The sequence below is a fragment of the Ixodes scapularis genome, unplaced genomic scaffold (assembly GCF_016920785.2).
Source record: "Ixodes scapularis isolate PalLabHiFi unplaced genomic scaffold, ASM1692078v2 PGA_scaffold2__306_contigs__length_199485367, whole genome shotgun sequence".
NCBI lineage: Eukaryota > Metazoa > Arthropoda > Arachnida > Ixodida > Ixodidae > Ixodes > Ixodes scapularis.
This window is the reverse complement of record NW_024609857.1, coordinates 7,655,882-7,677,995: the sequence shown is the minus strand read 5'-3', so window position 1 is coordinate 7,677,995 and position 22,114 is coordinate 7,655,882. Positions and strand designations below refer to the sequence as shown.

Genomic DNA, 22,114 nt, shown 5'->3' with positions numbered 1-22,114 from the left:
CTTACCGCTCATTCACACTGGAAGCGGATCCGCGTTCGCAAAGCGGTTGCGAACGCGGTTGTATAAAGATCCAGTGCAATTTCACGCGTACTCGATGACATCAAGAGCGTGTGCAATTGTACTGGAACTTTATACAACTGCGTTCGCAACCGCTATGCGAACGCGGATCCGCTTTCAGTGTGAATGAGCGGTCACTCCAGACTGCCGCGTCTTTCGGTTCTCGGAAGAGCGATTCGATTGGACGCGTGGTCGTCGAGTGCTCAGCACCTGACGCATTCGAACTCGTCCAGCTGTCCCGGAATCTCCCGGAGCTTGAAGCCCGGCTTGCACCTGCAGCCGTCTCGGAGGCAGCCTTTGTAGCAGCCGGGATACTGCGTCTCGTCGCACACGGGTTCGCAACCCGTGACGCAGCGGCTGTACTCCTGGTTGCGTCCGCACTTCGGGGGGCACTCGCGAATCGGCACGCAGGGTCCGTTTCGGCTCGATCTGAGCAGTTCGACAAGAGGTAAACGTCAGATGCCTCGCGAACACTGCAACTATGGCGCCATGAAACGCGTCTCCGACTGGTGTGGTTACCGCGTCCTAAAATAGTTGTGTCTCGATTTCCCCCTGATGACGGCATAGATGTATAACGCTGTCGCCGATCGCGATCCTGGCGGTGTGACAGCAACGGTGGTGTAAGCGACAGGCGCCTGCTCTGCTGCAGGTAGCTCTCCGGCGTGACAGACAACGGAAGCTTGAGAGCCGGGAGTTGGGACGCCGTGACGACGACACTCCCGTTCCCTCGTGTTTTTTTTTTTTTAGCTTTTACGTTTATTTACCAGGATTGCGATATTAGACAGCACGACACTCCAGCTTTTGTGACGTTATTTGTTACCACTTCGGGGCCTATTTCGGTGCATGTGCGGAATGCGTAGAGCAAGTCGTCTGCTTCTTTTGCAGGAGTTGTGGTGACGTCAGAAAGACGCCGAGCCCTGATTGGCTTTGATCGAAGGATAGTGGGTAGACATCACAGCTGTCTCGAGGTCTACCCAATGTACTTCATTCAGAACCAATCAGAGCTCGGCGTTCTTCTGACGTCACCACAACCCCTGCAAGAGAAGCAGACGAACTTGCGCTCCGCATAGGACGCTAAACACTCCTCTCGGAGACGCGTTCCGGGCTCCGTAGCTGTATTAAAGTGGATATTTTTTTCCCAAAATACATAACGTCACGTCGGACGTTCCGAATCTCTGTGGTTCAAGATGACCGAGCTGCCGAAAGCAACGACATTTAAAAGGAAAACAACAAAAACAACACAACTTTGTGCGACTTTCATGGATCCTCCCAAAGTATATTTGTAAAGCATGAGGTGGAACTTTATATATATTTCAGCATTTTAAATTGAACTAAAAGATACATTCCACCATGACGGTAGTGATCCTTTATAGTGCAAGGACGCGTGCCACTGTTCTAGAACAAATAAACATATAGAGAGTGTTTTTTTTTATTCCAGAAAATGAACGACGTTTGCCATTCTCTGTAATGCGAAATTAGAGCGCAGCTCATGAGGACGAGGAGGGGAGGTATGTCTCTCTCCCCCCTCCGTACTTTCCCACTTTCCTCCTCGCCACCCATTTGGCGGGTGGGAAATGTTCCCGCTAAATTTAGCGGGGAAATTGACGTCGCGTACCCTCAATACCGATTCAGTTTGTCCGCTAGATTTAGCGGGGAAATGTGACGTTCCATAATGCAACGCGCGTGCTTACGCCGACACCGACGCTGACGCCGACGCCGACTGCGACGCTGCTCATCCCGAAACTGGCGCCCAAAAGCTGCGCTCTAAAATAAGCCGTGAAGTGAAGAGTGACGCTGTTTGTGCAAGTGAATTATACGGCCAGGTAGATATAATAGAGGGGCAGGGACGTCGAAATAGGACGGGACGCGGCATGACGTCATGCCCAGCGACGCCTGAAAAGAACTCAATCCCAGGCTGCCTTCCCTCCTTTAAAACCCAAAATAACTTTTCGCTATCTGGAATATGGAACTAGAAACCTTATTGGACTCTATCTGGCCTTTAGGTTTTTATACTGGATTTCAGGTTTCCAATGCGGAGGGCAAGTTCGTCTGCTCCTTGCGCAGGGGGTAGCGGTGACGTCAGAACGCCGAGCCCTGATTGGCTGATCGCGCCCCCCTATCTGAGCGTCGTCTGCTTCTTTGCAACGTCGTCTGCGTCTGTCTTACGTTTCCTGCGACTTTCGGAAGTGCAGAGGCCAGATTCACGAAACGATCTTACGCCAAAAATGTGCGTAAGACAAAACTTAAGAACAAATTCGTATTCACGAAACGAAATTTTCGTAAGTTTTGCGCAGGTTACGGCGAAATCCTACAACAGCTCCGAAGCTGTCTTACGCACTTCTTACGATCAACTCAGCATGGCCGACAGCGTCGCGGTCGCGACGACCCACGGACGTTTATTTTTCTACGTGAGCTTCTCACGCGTCCTGACTTCAAGCAGCAAGAAAAAAGTAAAAATTACTTGAAACAGAGCACGACGAACAAGAACGCTGGATCCACAGACACCGGGGAAAAGCTCCAACGGCCACGATTTCACCGAACGCGACCAAACGAGCTGGGCAGTTAGGCCTAGCAGGCACTCCGCGACTCGGCGACCGTCTGTCTGCCCACGACCGGCTGACGTGCTGAATGGAATATGCCCGCGCGACCCTTGTGAACCCTTCCCGTGTTATACTTTGATCGCTGACCTCAATTTTAGATTAAGAGGTCAATTTCTTCTTGTTATTTCCTTGTTTACCGAGGCAACGGTGACTCTCGCCGGTTAAAAAGCGGTGAATCTCCGACAGACGCAGGAAAGGTAAAGCAGCCATCGCTTTGACTAGCAGACGAAAAGCAGACGACGTTAACTGCGCCAACCCGCCGGCGCCGTTAGAGAGTGAGGGGTCTCGCCGCACATGAATGGAGGGAAAAAGTGTTTGGGAGGGAACTTGCGGACACACGCTCACTCTCGGTTCTAAGCAAACAAACCTCGGCGCCCCGGGACACCTCGCGACCTCGCCAGCGAGTCCTTTGACTTCCCTCCTTGATGCGCGTCTGCTAGTTGTTAGACGAAAACAACGTACCGCTCGAGTTATTTCGTCTGCCCTCTCTTAAAGGCGAAGTCGAGTTCGCTCCGAAAGTCGCAGGAAAGGTAAGACAGACGCAGACGATGTTGCGAGCAGACGACGTTGCAAAGGAGCAGACGACGCTCAATAGGGGGTCGCGATCAGCCAATCAGGACTCAGCGTTTTGACGTCACCACTACTTCCTTTCTCATGCGCAGAAGACGAAAATGAGCCCACTTGCGAGGCGTATAGATTTCCAGTTAGATTTATATTTCCATTATCCAAAAAGTGAAAAGTTATTTTGGGTTTTGAGGTAAGGTTGCGCACCGACGCGCTCTCATCCAAGCCCCCATCGTCTGCTACCTTAGGCTTAGGATTAGAGATGCCGCGAACTTTTGGCGAACCTGAGGTTAGAAGATCGAACCGGGGGTTCGAAAGGTCCGCAAAGTTTCGAACGTTGAGCCTTTTACGTAAAACATTGAACGATTTTCGAACATTCGAATTTTAGGCGCTGAGGAATTCAATTTTTTTGAACTTCCGATTTTTCATGCTATGAAATTCGACATTTTATTTATTTATTTATTTATTTACCCTAAAAACCCTTTCGGGCATTACATAGGGGGGGAGGGTAATCATAGACAAAGGTAGTGCACTTTGTTGACAAAAAGATGACGTTGGCGCAACATATAATAACAGAAAAGACAAAAGAATGCTTAGTGAAAATTAGGGAAGCAAAAACTACATACATCGTTATACATTGGTTAGGGCGTTGGAAAACATCTGGGCTGAGGTGATCGACGCAATATCGCTGGGTAGGCTGTTCCAATCGGAGACAGCGAGGAGGAGAGGGGAGTTTTTGAATAGGTTGGTGCGAGCAAAAATGGGGCGTACTTTGAAGGGGTGATCTACGCGGGATGAGACATGATGAGGTGGCTGGATGTATGAATCTCTGAAAGCAGATGAACCATGGTATAGCTTGTGGAAGAAGGAAATGCGGGAAATATGTCTACGACAATGAAGTGGCGAAAGGTTGAGGGAATGTTTTATGTTAGTCACACTTGAGTATCGGGAGTAATCCTTAGCTATGAACCTGGCGGCTTTATTTTGAAGTGACTCAATATTATTGGTTAGATACATCTGATGAGGGTGCCAAATAATGGACGCGTACTCCAACTGCGATCTTACGAGTGAAATATACGCAAGAAGTTAGTTGTTTTATTAGCCTGGAACAATGAACGTTTAAGAAATCCTAGAGTTTTAGACGCTTTGCTGATGATATGCTCAGTATGAAGATTCCATGATAGGTTAGCTGAAAGGTGGAAGCTGAGATATTTGATTGATGGGACATTTTCAATCTGGTTCTCTCCAATTGCGTACGCGTGGCGATCAACATTTAATTTGGTGGTGAAAGTTACACACTTTGTTTTTGTAATGTTGATTTGCATCAACGAGGTGATCAAACTTATTACGCTAAGAAATTCGACGGTTTTCAAACTTTTGAACCGGCTGAGCTCAGAAATGTCGACGAACTTCGAACTTCTAAGAAAAAGTTCGACAAAGTTCGAACCAAATTCACCCCCATAGGTTCCAGGCAACAAATATAATATAACACAAGGTGTCAACGTGTGAAGTGGAGTTGAAATTACACTCCGAGTCTTACTGTTAGCTAATCGTGCCACAAACGACGCGCTTGTAAAGCGCTAAATGATCACTTCGGGTGGCCTCGGACGCGTATACGTCACATCTTTTTCTTTCGACTTCGGCACAGAGCCTCCCCCGCGCACAACTCCGTAGGTTGACCCGAGGTAACCTGCTGGCCAATAAATCCCTGATCTGCTAGCTTGAAATTCACCAAGGCGCTTTGATGGGAGCTTCCTTCATAACATTAGCTGTTTTTAAACGCAAACCCTCAATTTCCTCGTGCCAAGGAAAGTTACAACGAACGCTGAATCGGCGCTTACTTCGTTATCATTAGTAACCGGCTGCGTCTTAGACCGGCCAATATATCCATTCATCGAAAAATAAAAGTCCTAAGCTGCGGCATTATGGTTTAGCCGGTCGTGAACATGAGCAGGTCCGGTGGTCCTCTAATTTAGTGGGTCCCCTAATTCAGCGTTTTCTCCATCCCACGGGTCATGCCGCCGAAAATAAACGCCCAGAGCAACTGAATATTCTCGGGAAGCATGAATACCTTTGTGTGAATGCGTTGTCCTGCAGTTGTCTTATGCCAGCATTGCATTTAGGAGGCATTTGATCAGATTGCTACTAGTTTGCAAATAAGCAAGAAGTACGTTAACCTGACCGCCTCAGGGCTTTTCGGTGAATCGTTCAATCAGTTCAACGCATGTTTCATATGTTAAGACAAATAACGAGTAATACAGGTATAGTCCCTCAATACCACCGCACTGAGAAGGAAGTAGTATATTCACGGAGTAAGAAAAATGTGCGACGTTTTTAGTAAAATGTGTAGAACCTTTCGTGACATTTTAGAGCGCAGCTCTTAGGCGCCCGTTTCCGGCTTGAGCGGCGTCGGCGTCGCAGTCGGCACAACCGTGAAGTCACGTGACCCCCCCCCCCCCCCTCCCCGAGAACACATGACCCTGAGTACCCTTCCGTCCTCCTCCTCAAGAGCTGCACTCTAATTCGGCGTTACAGGGAGTTGTAAACAACTTTCATTTTGTTTAGATTCATTCACGAAAACTTAGGTTGAAACTGCGGAATTCGATTTGCATCTGCGAAATTCAGACTTAGAACTTAAGATCGCAACTTCCGAACTTTTTGAACTTGTGCCTCAAAAGGATCGATATATTTGATTTTTCGAACTTGAATCTTAAATAAAGGCGAAATTTCGCATTTTTCGACTACCTATAAAAAATATGATATCTTCGAACTCGACCTTTAAGAAAACTTAACATTTTTGGAATTATTCCAATTCGAACCTCAGCGGGGTTCTAAAGTTGCGAACTTTTCAGATTGGAACCTTAGCGGGTTTACAACATTTCGAAACCTTTCGTACACGGACTTCGGGAGGTTCGCGGCCACCCCAACCAAGGCTACGTCTGCTCCGCCGTGCCAGCGGTCTGCTTCGTCTGCTCGCTGTCGCGGCTGGCTTTGGATACAATCGGTATGGTGCCTGGAACGCGTCCCCGACTGGAGTGTTTAGCGCGCCCAAAAAAGAGGTCCCTCGATTTCCGCCTGATGACGTCATACAAGTGACATGCTGTCGCCGGTCACGATCCTGGCGGCGTCCCAACAGTTGTGGCAGACGCCTGTTCTGCTGCAGGTCGCTCTCTACTGTGACAGTCCACGGAAGCTGAAGCAGCCGGAAGTTGGGACGCCGTGACGACAGCGACACTCGCGTTCGCTCGTGCTTTTCGCCAGCATTTCTACGGCCAACCGCCGGGATCGCGACAGGCAACAGCATGACACTCCGGCTTCTGTGACGTCATTTGCTCCCACTTGAGGATCACTTTTGATGTATGGGCGGAATAGGACACTAAACACACCAGTCGGAGACGCGCTCCAAGCACCATACTATCGGCGCACCAAAAGAAGTTTCGATGCGACCCTGGATTCTCATCACGGCGGAGAGAAACGAGCACCTCCTGGAAGCAGGGCTTGGATGGCTTTCTCAACCCGCGGAGCCATTCTCAGCGTTCGCGCGTACGACGACTGACGCGCTCGGTTTCCAAAGTCTGGCTATGACGACTCGCTCACGACACGACGCTCCCGGCGCGGTGTCGAGGGGCGGCGGAGAAAAGCTCACCGGAGAAAAGCTCACCGCTAAACCGGCAGATGCGGAGAAAAGCTCGCCGATTTTTTTTTTTTTTTAACTTAAAGGATTCCGCGTCAAACGTGGCAATTAAAGACAATTCGCATTCGTCACTTCATTAGAAATATTTCCTCTTTTTTGTAATATTCTTGATTCATTGGGCATATCTAATTATTCCTCAGAAATTTATAATCACCCATTTTGTATATTAATGAAGCCGCATGGGTATAATATCAGAACATCGTACACCGGCAAAAAAAAAAGACAACGCTTTATTGACAGCTGAGAGTGCGCCGTCAGTAGCTGTCAGATAAAGAGGTTCGTTCTTTGCGAGCTAATATGTATAGCGGTGTGTGAACCATTTCAGCTCCAAATATTGTGTAGTGCCTAATAGAGAAGTAGGTGGATGTAATCAGTGTCGGCTACGCTGTTTTCTTTCTGTTAATTTCACTAACAAAACTTTAGTTGCGAGAACAGCTTCGTCCTGTCGTGTTTGTTGTCTTCACTCCGTAGTCGTCGCTTGAGCGGTTTTCATCAGGCATGACCTTCACAAACTCTCCCTATTCGCTACCCTTACCGAGGACCACTTATTATTTAGGTCACGAGTAACAATGGTGCCAGTGTGTGGCTCTGAAGGTCATGGGTGGCTCGCCATAGGAGGGCACTATCACACAAAGGCAACGTGTGGAAACACCAGCACGAACCGCTAGAAAACGTGCATGTCCGAGGAAGAAAGCAGCCTCGATATCCAATTGACTGATTTATCCTGTTTTCAAAGGTTAACAAAAGCTTCAGAGATAATTTCAGGCACCGCGTTGTTGCGCATGACCTTTTGGATTTTCGGCATTTACAGTTTGAATTTTTAGGTTTTAGGCAGACATATTACTACGTTTTCGAACTTTTTCCTGTTCTTCAACTTCACAAAGTTTTCAAGGCTTTCGTTGCTTAGAGAGTAAGTCACAGAAAACACTCACCCGTAATTATTGATTTGTGAGCAATATACCCAATACCGCAAGCTTAACAAATATTAGAAAAAAGAATTTTTTTTTTTACAAAGCTGGCGATTTTTAATAATAATAAATTGACATATGTTACGCGTAATTTAACAGCTTTATATAAAAAGAAGAAAAAAATCGGTGAGCTTTTCTCCGCATACGCTCAATGGTCGGTGAGCTTTTCGCCGCATCCGCTGGTTTTGCGGTGAGCTTTTCTCCGTTGAGCTTATTTCCGGTGAGCTATTCTCCGGTGAGCTTTTCTCCGGGATTCGTGTCGAGAGCGTACGCCACACGCCTCCAAATCTCACCTGTTCGACCCCGATGCAGTGGACGCTGGCATACAAATACTGCGCAAACACCCGCGTTACCAATGCAATGTCGTGGCAGCGAGGATTGTTTACACCATATTTTCATAGAGACGTAAGTTAACTGAGTTTTATAATTGTCACGAAAATTAGCCAAGACTGCTAAATGATGGGGAACTTAGTAAAAGAAAGAAGATAGAGGGAAAATATTGTCTAGGGACTGAGACGACATTTGGCGGCCACGCCTATACTTCCGTTCCACTTCGCTTCATGTATGGAGGATACAGACACCACCTCCTGTCCACTAAAGCCTCCTTGTGTAGGTTTCTTGCACATGACATCACTTCCGGCTAGACTCAAAATCAAAACCAACATTGTCGTCTGCTATCAGCGCAGTGGCGCCATGTTGGAGGCATTCGGCGTTATATTGCGGCAGCATTAGTGCCGTAGAGTCATAGAGCCCTCTTTGTTTAACCACAATTCAAAATATATGTGCTTGTCTAAGTCAATCACAAAAAGGTTCTTGACTTGATGTGCAGTCCACAAACTCTTAATTGGTGTACAAAGCTTTTCTGTCGAGATCGTACGTTAATATAATAGCTTAGAGTGAAAGGTTCTATGCATTTAGAGTTGGCGGAAACGCGTTGCAAGTAACGGCGTTACCGGTAACACATCAATTTTTTCGGTAACGTAGTAACGTACTCGTTACATTTTCAAAACAGTAACGGTCAACTTACGTTACTTATTTCGAGAAAAGGGTAAAGCAGTTACGTTACTCGTTACATATTCTCTCGAAAACTTAAAATATATTATGCACTTCAACTTTTTTCGTGTTTTTAGGGACCAAGCCGTGTGAATTGTTGAGTTTTTGGCGTCTTTCTTTTTTGTTTTGTTAGTCGTAAAAAAATAAGGTAATTATGTTCAGTTTGTGCGTGGACATAATGTTTTTTTATTGTTGTTTCTTAAATGCAAAGAGCAAGTTGTCTGCTTTCTGCGAAGGAATTGCGGTTATATTAGTCTGATGCCGAGCTCCGATTGGCATGGATTGAAAGGATAGTGGGTGAATCTCAATGCTAAAGGACTTGAGGTCAACCCACTATTTTTTTTTTTTTCAATCAGCCAATCAGCGCTCGGCATTCTGACATCAACGCAACGCCTGTGCAAGAAGCAGACGAACTTACGCTCCTCATATGGCGCTTACGCATACCGCTAACGTCAAAACAGGAAAACATGTCAATTCATAAATACAAAAGTGACACAAAAGTAACGTGCGTTACGTTTTGTCACTAACGGTAACGGTAACGAGTTCCTTTTATTTGGAAGTAACGTAAGATGGTAACGCGTTCCATTTATTTCCAAGTAACGAGTAACGTATTTTGACACTTTTCTTCGGAAACGCCTATAACACTGCATGCCTTTGGCCGCTTCGGAATGACGGGGCACAGAAGCGCGCATCGGCGGCCCCAGTTGGCGGCCCCGATGAGCCGATATTGCTGACGACGCCTAAATATGCACAACTAAGCAGCAGAACATCACCCGTAAGGTCTCTACTTTGTTATTTTTTCTCCTACTTAGTATAAAAACACCGCAATCGCGTATTAACTATATTACATAAAGTTGGCAAGCGCTCAAACAACATCAGCTTGTCGCGGCAAAACGAACACGTCAAACCCTTCGTCTGCTTTCTTCTTCGTTCTGCTCCGCCTGGTCGAGGTACCGTCCATCCGACGGAGCTATTTATAACGCCGGCGAACCGATTGTTCGAGTATCGCCTTGTCCTGGTTCCTAATGGTTTCCGGCATTCTAGTAGAAAAACCAATACTGCTGGCCGTAGCTCCGTTGTCGCCGACTTTTACGGCTGGAACAATTAGTTACGGCGCAACTGGCCATTTTAAACTTCCAGTGAGCCGACAAACTACAGTGCGAACACGGCCCCAAAGACCCCAAGGCACACAATACATAGCATATAACAGCGACGAATGCCTCCAACATGGATTCCGGTGGGTTCCGGTGAGATTTGCGGACCGGTAGTAGCGTTGCGTCATGGGCCTCTCGTGCAAGAACACTATTAGGGACTAATACTCACGATACGTTTAAATATGACCTACTATGTGTTCAATTTTTTTTAATTATTGAAAATAAACATATGACTTAAATTAGAATCTTATTGAGCTTGATTGAAAACCACCAAATCAGTTAAGTTTAGACAGATTTTAAGCACGTGGTAAGCGCAGAAGTGCTTAAAGCGTCCACTCGTGCAACAGACGCAGCGCTGGCGGTCTGAAAACGTCGATGATAATCTTTTCATCCGCACGCGCCACAGGGTCTGCTGCGCGAGCAAAAACTGCAGTGCGCCCCCGCGCTTAAAATCATTTTAAAAATTGATTAATTTAGGGGTTTTCAATCAAGCTCACCAAGTTTCTAATTCAAGCCATATGTTTATTTTCCACAAATAAAATGTTAATGAAGAATTTTGCAATACTTATTTGACTTATCGTGAGGGCCTGAAAAAAACCGCATTAGTGTACTTTTCACTTTTTTTGAATAAATTGGAGTTAAAAGGATATTTCCTACATATGCATGCACACGCGCGCAACACATGCAAAGGCGCCCACACAGATACCTAGTATACCTAAACTCACACCCCACACGCACGCAGGCAACAAACACTCACACACATACACACGTACACACGCACGCACATCTGCGCTCGCACATGCGAGCACGCAGGCACGCGCGCGAGCACACACGTAAACATTTACACTTCTACAAACACACACACACACGCAAGCACAGCAGCGCTCGCATGTAAGCAAGCGCACCCGGGTGCACAGACACTCACGCAAACACATAGGTGTGCGTGCATGCACATGCACGTAAGCACACGCACTCACTCGCGTTTACACGCTCACGCGCGCAGAAGCACACAAACTCACGCACACATCTAAGTTACCATTACAGTTGCCGCAATTCGTTACGGGCGCGCACACGCACAGACACGGAGAAAGTACGCACAAAGTTTACCGTAAGGAAGGTAACACAGAGAGGGGTATACGGACACCTTCTCTGGGCCACCTTCCTTATGGTGAATATTGTCAACATGCATGTTTTGCACTTAATTCGCACAAGGGGCCGCCGTTCCCACCGACCTGATGTAGCCTTCTGCGCAAACGCAGCCCGTCCTGCACTCAAGAGAACAATACTTCTGTACGGGCTTGGAGCAGTACTTGACGCAAGGGGAGCCGCAAGTGACGTAGTACTCGTTCGATCGCCGCTCGCAGCGGGTGCAGTCGGCCTCGGCGATGCACTCCCAGCGCCTGTTGCGCACGTAGCCCGGCAGGCAGACGCAACGGGAGCACCGTCGCCTCGGTTTCCGGTGCACGGACTCGTTGACCGCGCCGCCGCACTGGCGGTCCGGGTGCTGGACGGGGTCGCCCAGTTCCTCGTTCAGGCCTTGGTCGCACTCGCACGAAGGGCCCGGCGGTACTGCAATAAGAAAAGGATACCGACAAGGCCCCACCAAAGTCTGACTACATTCGGGCCTTGGATGGTTCATGCACGGCGCCTCATCGATGTGGACGGACGTACCACGGCCACACTCACACTGACGGACACGATGACAGAATCATCTAGGGGCAAGACGCGCGCATGCGTGTTCGGAGCGTGTTTGCGTCACACGCACGTGGGATCCCAACAAGTCTGCAGACGGTCTTTCTGTGACCATTGGGATCGTAATAGGAGATACGCCTTGGACAGTATTTTTTCTGACGTGTTGGCTGTGGGGCCGGCGCCTAGAGCTAAATGATGCGGTTGACGCTGCGGGCTCTTATAGAGTAAGGAATTTTAGCTAGGGATAGGCAATTGATCAATTAACCGATCGGTTAATTGAATAATGCTTTGATCGCGATTAGATTGTTTAACCGGTTGATCGGTAACATTTTTACGAACAAAAAAAAATTAAGCGCTTTCACCAAGTAGACGCGTGGACGAGTACACCTGTATGAAGGGCAAACTTTAGGTGAAATTTTAGAATGAAGTTAAATGTAGGGGCGGAACTTGTAACTCCTGACAAGTGAAGAATGTTACAACACGTGTACCGGCCACTTCAACGCCGTTCGAGTGTCCCTTGAGCGGAGCAGAGACTATTCTAAATAATCAAAGAGGTCGGCCTTGTCGGGGAATGTCAACAAACCACTTTGCCTCATGCAGCTGAAGTAACAATCTTTTAGTGTGTGAGAGGGAGAAAACACTTTGTTCACCCTTTGTGTAGAGTGCGGGGGGGGGGGGGGGGGGGGGTGCTGTGATTTGTCACTTCTTTCAGTCGCACTTTCGTCGTTCTCTTCGATGTTGTATGGGTGTTTCTTCTGTGATACGGCGTAGAAGAGCGGTACAATACGAGTTGAAAAGGGTCGGATCAGGTGGAGCGACCCAGTCTTCCCAGCTCAGGGAGCGAGGAGAGTCTGCTTGTAATCTCAAGAGTGCTGTGGTTTGTGACGGGGCAGTCCCATTGCCCCTTACCCCTGAGTGGGCCGGTACCTATTTGAGAAGGATGCGACTGTTGGTAGATAGCTTGGCACGGAGGCCGTGCACGGCTGGGTGTAGATGAGGGGAAAGTATGGTGCTTATGAATTCGTCTGATAACTGCCTGGCTGTCTGACCGAATGTGCACGGTCGTAGAAGAGGTATCAGCAAATACCGTGGAAGCCAATACTGGCAACTCCCGCGGAAAACGGGCGAAAAGTGATTGCAGCGCCCCTGGCGAGCTCGGAGTCTCCACTGGCAGACAAATTCTCGAAAATGCATTGGTTTTGCCTATCTCCGTGCGAGGTGACCAACGAAAAAAAAATTCTCACGGACATTCGCTGCTTTGAAAGTTAAAAAATGGGTGCCAGCTCATGAGTGAAGGACATTCTCTTCGCGTGGGAAAGATGTTACAGCTTTCTGGGTGCAATTTCGGAGTTCTCCCGAAGAAAACATTCTGTCACAACCTATGTAAGCCAAGCCAAACACGAATGTATGCCTTCGCGCTGTTTCGTGAAAAAGGGAAATGTACAAACATTTCAGAACATAGCTTCGTTTCAACTTTATTGTTCTTATCAGTCAATTCGTTTTGTCATTGCAATTCCCATTTCTCATGAGTGTCTTGCTTATAAACGTTTCGTCGAACAGGCGAGCTGGCTAATCCCGTTAAGATCGTCTCCGGATGAAGAAGCAGAAGTCAATTTCGAACCACGTACGTTACGGCGATGTCAGTATGATTCGAAAGAAGTCGTTGCGCATATGCAAATCTGACGCGATTATAGATTAACAAAAGCGGAGTTACGAAAAAAGCAGACTTCTCGCGCTTGCAAAGAAAGAAGAGGAGAGCGTCGTAGCCCCGCGAAAAAGATGATTTCAGTCACGTTATTTACAGTGCACAAATTCCGATTGTTAGCGCGGGGACGACTGGGGACGACCAACATCTTCTGCTTCGCTGCTTCTTTACTTCTACGACAAAGGCCGACACCCGTTGAACCGTCTCCACTCTTTCCATTTTTGAGTCTTCTTTCTTTTATATTTTTGAGGCGACGCCACTCTGCCGCGTTATTTCTTCCTCCTGCTTATATGTTGCTGTGTATATTTTTTGTTCGCTTTTCGTTTTTTTTTTTTTTTTTTTTTTTGCCAGACGTGTAAACAATCGGGTATCCTTGCTTTGCTTGGCTTAGTTTTTACTCCCTTTCCTTCGCTTCGGCGCTTACTACCCTGGTTCGTCTGCGCTAGGCCCGGGCATTTTGAGGGCCGTCTGCAACTTTGCTGTTGTTGTTGTTGTTTTCTTCCACTGTCCTCTGCGATAACCTTCTATTTTCGCCTTCGATTGAGTTTCTAATCCAAAATCGTCATACGTGCTTTTTGATATTTATTAAATATATTAAGAAGTGTAAGCTCGTTACCCATTTTTATTCGAATTTTATTTGTGTACTCCGGCCAGCACGTCTGCTACGGGTCATCGTTTGTTGATCAACCCGCCGCATTCAAGAACAAGTTTGTGCGATGTGGTGCCTACCATTGCAAGAATAAGTTTGTGCGATGTGGTGGAAAATCTTTCTTCTGCTTCCTACGTCAACCTACGGACACCTACGTCAACAAGTACTTGAATGCACTTTTAAACTGCTTCGTCAAGCGAGCGAACGAACGACCCGCCAAAGTCACTGGAAAAAGAAATTCGAAACCAAAAAAAGGTTACTCACTGCTAGCACATATAGAAGATTGCTGCCTGCAACCAAAACATTTCTGCGACTCTTTTTACCGGGCAGTGTGAGCTGCACTACGTTATTTATTTACCCTGTTTTGTTTTTAGTTCGTACCTACGCCGCGAAAGCAAATAAAGAAATGTACAACAAGCAGCTGAAAAAAAAAGGGTCGCTTTCTTCTTTTTTCATTAGTTTCGTCTGTTGCTTCCGCTTTGTTTGTCGTGGACTCAACACCGGTGGCGACCACCAGCTATTCATTTGCTGCTTTCCATTTTTCTTTCTTTTTTTCTATAATTGCCGCAACGATCGTCGTCGTTGAAATAGTTTTTTGCTAGCTTCTTTGTTTTATTCGCCGTTGTTCGCTTCTCTTTCCCGTTTCTTCTTATTTTCGTCGGGAATGGCGACACCATTTTTTCTGCAAAGTTCGGTAAGTGTTTGCACGTTCATTTTTATCCTTACTTTTTGTTTTGTTTTTATGCTCCAGCAGCTCGTGCGCTTGCTCTGGTATTATTAACATGTCGTTTTTGCATGTTTTAACGATTACGACGTAGTTCGAGTAGCTAAACGCCTTTTTTCCGCTTCCCAGACGCGTTTCAAACGCGTGTGATCCCCTGAGAGGCGTTTGAGACCGCTAAATAAACTGCTCTATCTTTGTTTATGCGCGCGTTGTTATTCGATTGTCGTTGCAGTTGCGATCAGTGGATTCCGCTTTGCAAGCGAACTGACCGTAATAAATTGTTTCTGCTGTTAGGGTGACGATACGGGGCTTGTAAAGCTCGAGGACGTCGCGGAGCCTATACTTTTCCATTGCGACGACTGCTTCCGTAGACTCCGAGTCCGCTAGAGGCGCCACTGTCACGTTCGCCGCCGCTCCTATGTGTTTTCGGAGGAGTTTCCAGTATTGGCGAAGCTATATCGTATTTGGTATCAGTGTGTAGGTCGGCTGCCGTCAGGATGGCTTGGATTTCGAGATCTGTGCTCGACGTACAGTTGTGGTAGAAGGAGGTGTGGCTGTCTGCCTCCTCCGCAATCGCCACCACGCTTTCTTGAGTTTCGGAGTTATGTGCAGCATCCGTGTAAATGATGCTGGCGTCGTGTGTCGCGACGAGGCGAGCAGCTCGACAGGCCTTTTTTTTTTTTGCTTGCCGTTGTCGGAGTTAATATGTCTGGGGAGAGAAAGGTATGTGATAGGTAGCGACGGTGTCAACGGGGGTGGTTCCGGGGGGCTGGGTGGGCGTTGGGAGTTGTAGTAGCTCGGGTCCTCCAGGATCTCGCACCCTTGCTTGGAGGCCTGAAGTCGCTATATCTCTGCCGCCCTGGCGAGGTTAACACGCTCCTCGAGGGTGTTCAGTGTCAACGTGGAGTGCAGTTGTTCGTTAGGGGTGTATTTGGGAAGGCCACTGATGACTCGGGACGCTTTTCGAAGGAACGCTTTCAGTTGTTTGGTCTGTGCTTTGGTGAGCGAGTGGTAGGGGAGGCCGTACATTGTGCGACTGATCAGGAGAGCTTCGATCACTTGTCGTCCCGTGTGTTCTTTGAGGTCGTACGGCCTTCTCGACACGCGTTCGAGGTGCGTAGTATGTGGGCGCATTGGTTTGCGGTGCGGTGGAACCAAGTACGTCCCAATCCGTTCTGGTCTAAATAGAGTCCTAGGGTTCGGATTTGCGTTTTCCGTGGAACAGCTTGTCCCACGAGAAAGAGTTAAATTTGAGAGCGAAAGTCTCGAATTCAACTCTTTCTACTCCTTTCCTTCGGAGGTCTCCTCTCTGTGTGTTCGAATTGAGTAGGACTACGTATTCCGTTTTTTCAGAAGGCGAGGTGAGTGTGATCGTTTGCAAGTATGCATGTATCGTGCCCAAGCCCTTCTGGAGTATTGTTTTTGGGTTACCCGGGGAGTCCCTAATGAGCAAAGTGGAAATCTGGGCGAGTTGGTTCATGTTCAGAATATAAAGCGACAAAAAAAAAAAAAACTACAGGACAAAGAGGAGAGTAAACAAGACGAGGCGCCTTATGGCACAACAACGTGACGTCTTCTGCATAGAGTGCAAATATGAGGACAGAGATCGCCATGAGAAGAGGCGGAAAATCCTTTAAGGCAAGGTTAAAGAGGGTCGGAGAGGGTAAACGCTCCTTGAGGGAGTCCTTCCGTGATTCAGTGGGTGCGGCTGGTGTAGTCGTCAACCTTTAGCTGGATGTAGTTCGATTTCAGGAAGGAGGTGAAGTAGCGGACCATGCGGGGTCCCAGATTGACCTCCCGCGCTTTCTGAAGGACGGGGTCGTGAGCCAGTATAGTCAAATGCTTTACGCATGTCGATGCGGACGACGGTGCGTGTTTGTGCTGCGCTAGGGTGCGCGAGTGTGTCATCTTGATTCCAAAGTAAAGTGTCCTGGGTCGAAACATGTTTGCGACCTCCCGTCATGGTGTAACACAAAGCGCGTTCAGTCTCCAGGTGCCATTCGATCCGTTCGAGCGCCATTTTCTCCATTGTCTTGTCAACGCATGAGGTGAGAGAGATTGGCCTCAGGTTGGCGACCTCGGGCGGCGGAGAAAAGCTCACCGGAGAAAAGCTCACCACGAAACCGGCAGATGCGGAGAAAAGCTCACTGCGCTTTGAGCGGATGCGGAGAAAAGCTCATCGATTTTCTCTTTAACTTAGCGGATTCTGCGTCAAACGTGGTAATTTAACACAATGCGCATTCGTCACTTCATTAAAAATATGTCCCCTTTTTTGTGATATCATTGAAGTTCATTGGGCATATTTACTAAATTTTTAGATATTAGTGATCACCCAATTTGTATATTAATGAAGCTGCAAGGGTATAAAATCAGAACATCGCTCACCGGTAAGAAAGACAACAATTTGTTTACAAGTGACAGTGCGCCATCGGTAGCTCTGTCAAATAAAGAGGTTTGTTCTTTGCGAGCTAATATGAATAGCGGTGTGTAAAACGTTTTAGCTCCAAATATTGCGTAGTGCCTAATAGATAAGTAGGTGTTGATAAAATCAGTGTCGGCTAAGCTGTTTTCTTTCTGTTAATTTAACTAGCAAAACTTCAGCTGCGAAAACAGCTTCGTCCTGTCGTGTTTGTTGTCTTCACTCCGTCGTTGTCGTGTGAGCGCTTTTTATCATGTATAACGTTAACCAACTCGCCATATTCGCTACCTTAGAGAAGACTAGTTCTTGCATAGGTCACAAGTAACAATGGTGACAGTGTGCAGCTTAAAGGTCATGGGTGGCTCACCGTAAAAAGGCACTATCACACAAAGGCAAGGTGTGGAAGCACCCACCAGCACGAACGGCTAGAAAACGTGCATGTTCATGGAAGAAAGAAGCCTCGATATCCTATTGACTGTTTTATCCTGTCTTCAAAGGTTAAAAAAAGCTTCAAAGAGAATTTAAGGCACCGCGTTGTTGCGCATGCACTTTCGGATTTTCGGCATTTAAAGTTCTGATTTTTAGGTTTTAGGCAGACATTATTAAGTTTTCGTACTTTTTCCTGTTCTTCTAGTTCATGAAGTTTTCAGTTAATTCTTTAGTTGCCTAGAGAGTTAGCCGCAAAAAACACTCGCCCGCAATTATTAATTTGGGAGCAATATACCCAATAAGCTTGACGAATAATACAAAAAAGGACATTTTCTTTGTTACAAAGCTGAGGAATTTTAATGATAATAAATTGAAATATGTTACGCATGATCCAGCAGCCTCCATATAAAAAGAAGAAAAAAAAATCGGTGAGCGTTTCTATGCATACGCTCAAGGGCCGGTGAGCTTTTCTCCGCATCCGCCGGTTTTGCGGTGAGCTTTTCTCCGGTGAGCTTTTCTCCGGGATTCGACGACCTCATCAGGTGACTTTCCCGACTTAGGCATCGGTAGGATGTTTACGATTTGCCACTTGGGTTGAATTCGACCGGTTTCCCACGCGTCTTTGATGAACTCGAGGAGTGCTTCCTCTGTGCAGTGTGTAGATTTATCAGCATTGAGTACGTGATGTGGTCCGGACCCGGAGCGCTGGTGTGTTTTATTTCGTCTAATGCTTTGTTGAGCTCGTGGAGCCAAAAGGGGGCGTCCGTAGCCGCTTGTGACTCAGGGGTGACCTATGGGAAAAAAAGTGCGCAAAAGCCCGTTCTGCGAACTGTTGTTTAGATATGTTCTGTCTTAGTAGGATGTTGGGCACTATGTTTCGGTGGCGTTTGTTTCCAAGGAGCGAATCGATGATTCGCCACGTTTGTGGGTTGTGGAGGTGGAAGTTTATCCGTTCGCACGTGTCAATCCAAAATCTACTGACGAGCTCCCACGCGTACTCTTGGGCTTTTGCCGTCGCCGCATCTGGAGCCTATTGTAATGAGTTGTCGTGTTTGCGGCGGCGCTTGTTCTTCATGACAGACGGCCACTTGTTCTATAGCGCGAAGAGGTGCCTGTTTACTTGCGGGGTTTGTGGTGAGGCGGTGAAATAAGAAGTGTGAGTCTCACACGCCGTGCTGATGGTGCTATCCCATTCCGCAAGTGTAGTAACAGGGGCAGTTCTGCAGGTCTCCCCTGACTTTTTCCCACTTGAAGTTGGGTTGACGGTAACCATCGCGCTTGTCCACGCTCGGCGACCATGATTTACTTGTGTACAACTGTATTTATAGAATAAAATGGACGCTGCCGAGGGAGTCGAAAGTGTTGGTCCACGTCCCGTTCGTGAATCGTGTCGTCTACCTTAAGTCCGTATTCATATCACGTTCAACACTACTGCCAATGCGTGTGGGATGTTCTATTAGCGGCGAGATGTTTCGGTTGCGCCCTCGTTTGGTTACCTTTCGTGACGTCATTATCTTGTGAACAACAAGTTCAATGGTGTTTGTAATGAGCGGGTGGAAGCCTGAAATCATAGCGCTCTGAAACCAACACATCCAACCCCGTCATAAAATAACTTCTTACATTCCTTCTATTTGCGTCGCTGAGAAATCCTTTGCTGACGTCATAGTCAGCATTTTGCCAATTGTGGTGGGCCGATCACAGCGACACTTTCGATCGCTTACGTCACCAATATACCTTCTGCTATATTACCCAAGCATCAAGGAGAATGCAGGGATTGGTGTTCCACGCGCCGCACGTGCTGGCTTCAGAAGTAGTAAATTTTCTAAACCAAATACTTTAATCAAATGGCATCTTGCACGCGCGTTCGTCAACGCTTTATTTTGGTTATTTACTTCGAATCTTTTATACGGGGAAGGCGTGCACGTGTGGCGCGTGGAACACCAATCCCTGCATTCACCTTGATGCTTGAGTAATACAGCAAATGGTCTATAGCGTTGGCCAGCCTCATGCGGTTGTTGCAAGTGAGCCCGTATATCTGTCTTTCGGATCTGCCGTTGCGCAGGTAGCCCCAGGTGGTGTGGGGGATATTAAAGTCCCCGCCTATAAGGATGCGCGTTGTCTTGTGCTTGGAAGATAGTTGGTATATACAGCAGATGTCGGGCGTTGGAGAATGAGGCCAAAAGCGCGAAACACATGCGCGTCAAAACTGTCCGATCCGGCGTGCGAACTGTCGGGAAGATGGCTGCTTCAAATCGCCGCACAGGACGGTTCGCGACACATGGCTTCCGACGCGTCGTTGCGTTGCTCCGTTCAGCTCCGTCTAGTTTCGGGTATCCCTCTACCACATGAATGAATGAATGCTAATTGCTATATTTATAACGGGCGGTAGCTCGCGCCACCTAGCCTAGAAAACTAAAATACTTCCCTCGCCCTTCTTAGTTTTTCTGACTTTAAAACAAACACAATATTTTTATTACATTCTATTCAAATGTGCGTGTATGAAGATTTTCCGTGAGGCTACTTTTCTGCTCAACATCACTTAATCGCGATGGACCGCAGCGGACCTCAGGAGCCATCCCAGCGATACGAGCACTGCGTACAAATCACGTAACTACGTACCGCGCGCATTGCTGCGTCTCTCCCGAAGTTCACGTGACACTCACACGACATTGAAATGGCTCGTAGCGTCCGCTGCTGTCCATCGTAAGGTGAAACGGAGTATATTCGGGTTTCGACGGTCTTGATCGATACCAGAAGGCCGGCTTGCTTTGGCGCGCGAAATCAGCAGCTCGTTTTGTGCGCGCGGGAAAACTCGATGGCATCCGTTTCCTTCACAACCACGAAGAAGGACCTCGGTCGTTCAAGCTATCAGCGCGCACTCATCAATTACAAGCTCAGTTAAGGTATGCAGGTAACATTTCCCGTTACAGTAATTGTCATGCCCAGAATGTTTCGTTTCTGCAGTGGATATACTTAGTTACTGGTGCGGCTTACCCCTCCCCTCTCACGGCAGACCAGTGTTGTAGGCGTTATAGAAAAAGGTAACGAAAGACGTTACTCGTTACTTGCAAATAAAATTAACGCGCTACCATTACCGATCAAAAGTAAAGCATGTTACTTTTGCGTTACATGTTCAATTAAGAATTGACACGTTTTACTCTTGTGACTTCACACCTATGTATAAGGGGAGTATTTTAAGAAATATTATGTTAATGCAGGAATTAAAGGTAATTACTTAACCTTTTATACAGTTTCACCTAAATACTCGAAAGAAAAAACTAAAAAAACAACTAAAAAGAACGCGAAAAACACAAATTCACATAACTTGGTGCCTAAAAACACAAAAAAGATAAAGTGTGATTTTTTTTTAGTCTTCGGAATAAAAAAGAGAGGAGCAACGTAACTCCGTTACCTGTTACTCGAAATAAGTAACGTTAATACGTTACCCGTTACTGTTTTGAAAAGATAGCGAGTACGTTACTTGTTATAAAAAACTAACGTGTTACCGGTAATGCCGTTACTTGTAACGCGTCACCGGTTACTGGTTGGTTTGTCGCCAAAACTGCGGCAAGCCAACCAGTCAGCTGCTCGAAACGTAAAGCCCGCGGGTGGGTCCACAACGTGTGACAACCTTTGACGACCTCCACAACATGTAACAAGCCTACACAAGTAGCACAGCTGCAAAGAGTAGATTTTTTTTCTTCTTCAATACATAATCAATCCGCAAGAACTTCACCAAACGTCATGCGAAAGAAGGAGAGATACTTACTTGTTATCACAATTTTGGGTATTCTTCCCGGCGGATAGGGTACTCCGAACCGACCACCTCCTGGAGGGTTGGGGTTGTTACCATGGTTGACACCTGCGGGATTGCAGTGAAACGTTATTACTTCCGCTTCGACAACAAAGGGGAAGAAACGAAGGTAAAGGAACTAAATCCAGACCCACATTAGGACAGTTTTACTGACGCATACAGAATCCCCTGCGATCGTCCGTGGTTGTCTCTAATGGGTAAGATGTCAACTATAACAATATTCTCTGCAAGCTGAAGAAATGTAGGGCGTGGTGAGTCTCAGGCATCTCATTGTAACTGAGTGGCCAATGAGACTGCAGCATTTGCCGACAAGAACGGCTCCCGCCACCAGGCGATGTCACCTGCAGAATCGCTTAACTTTCTTCTAACCAATTGGTGATGAAAGGTTCGGCAGTGTAAAATACCCTTTGGTCACTATTTTTGTGATTCTCCGATAACTCTTAAAACCGTTCAATTAAATATTACAATATTTCTTCACTGCCCCTCTTTAACGGGCTGAAGGTGTTATTGCGAAGGTTCCACTTGGTAATATGAAACAGCAAAAGAAACGTTATGGGTGCATAAAAAAACAAGAACGTCCATTCTTTCAACG

At 47.0% G+C, this 22,114-nt stretch overlaps 1 protein-coding gene across 1 annotated transcript; it reads right to left on the bottom strand.

Moving 5' to 3' along the window:
• Nucleotides 1-232: 232 nt before the first annotated feature.
• LOC115326364 (zonadhesin-like) lies at nt 233-21,680 on the bottom strand. The gene is made up of 4 exons (XM_042292160.1): nt 21,677-21,680; nt 21,478-21,570; nt 11,323-11,659; nt 233-486 (listed from the first exon to the last, which is right to left on the bottom strand). Exons 1-4 carry the CDS (start codon nt 21,678-21,680, stop codon nt 261-263), a joined length of 660 nt encoding a protein of 219 aa, XP_042148094.1. The 3' UTR covers nt 233-260.
• Between the last annotated feature and the right edge of the window lie 434 nt (nt 21,681-22,114).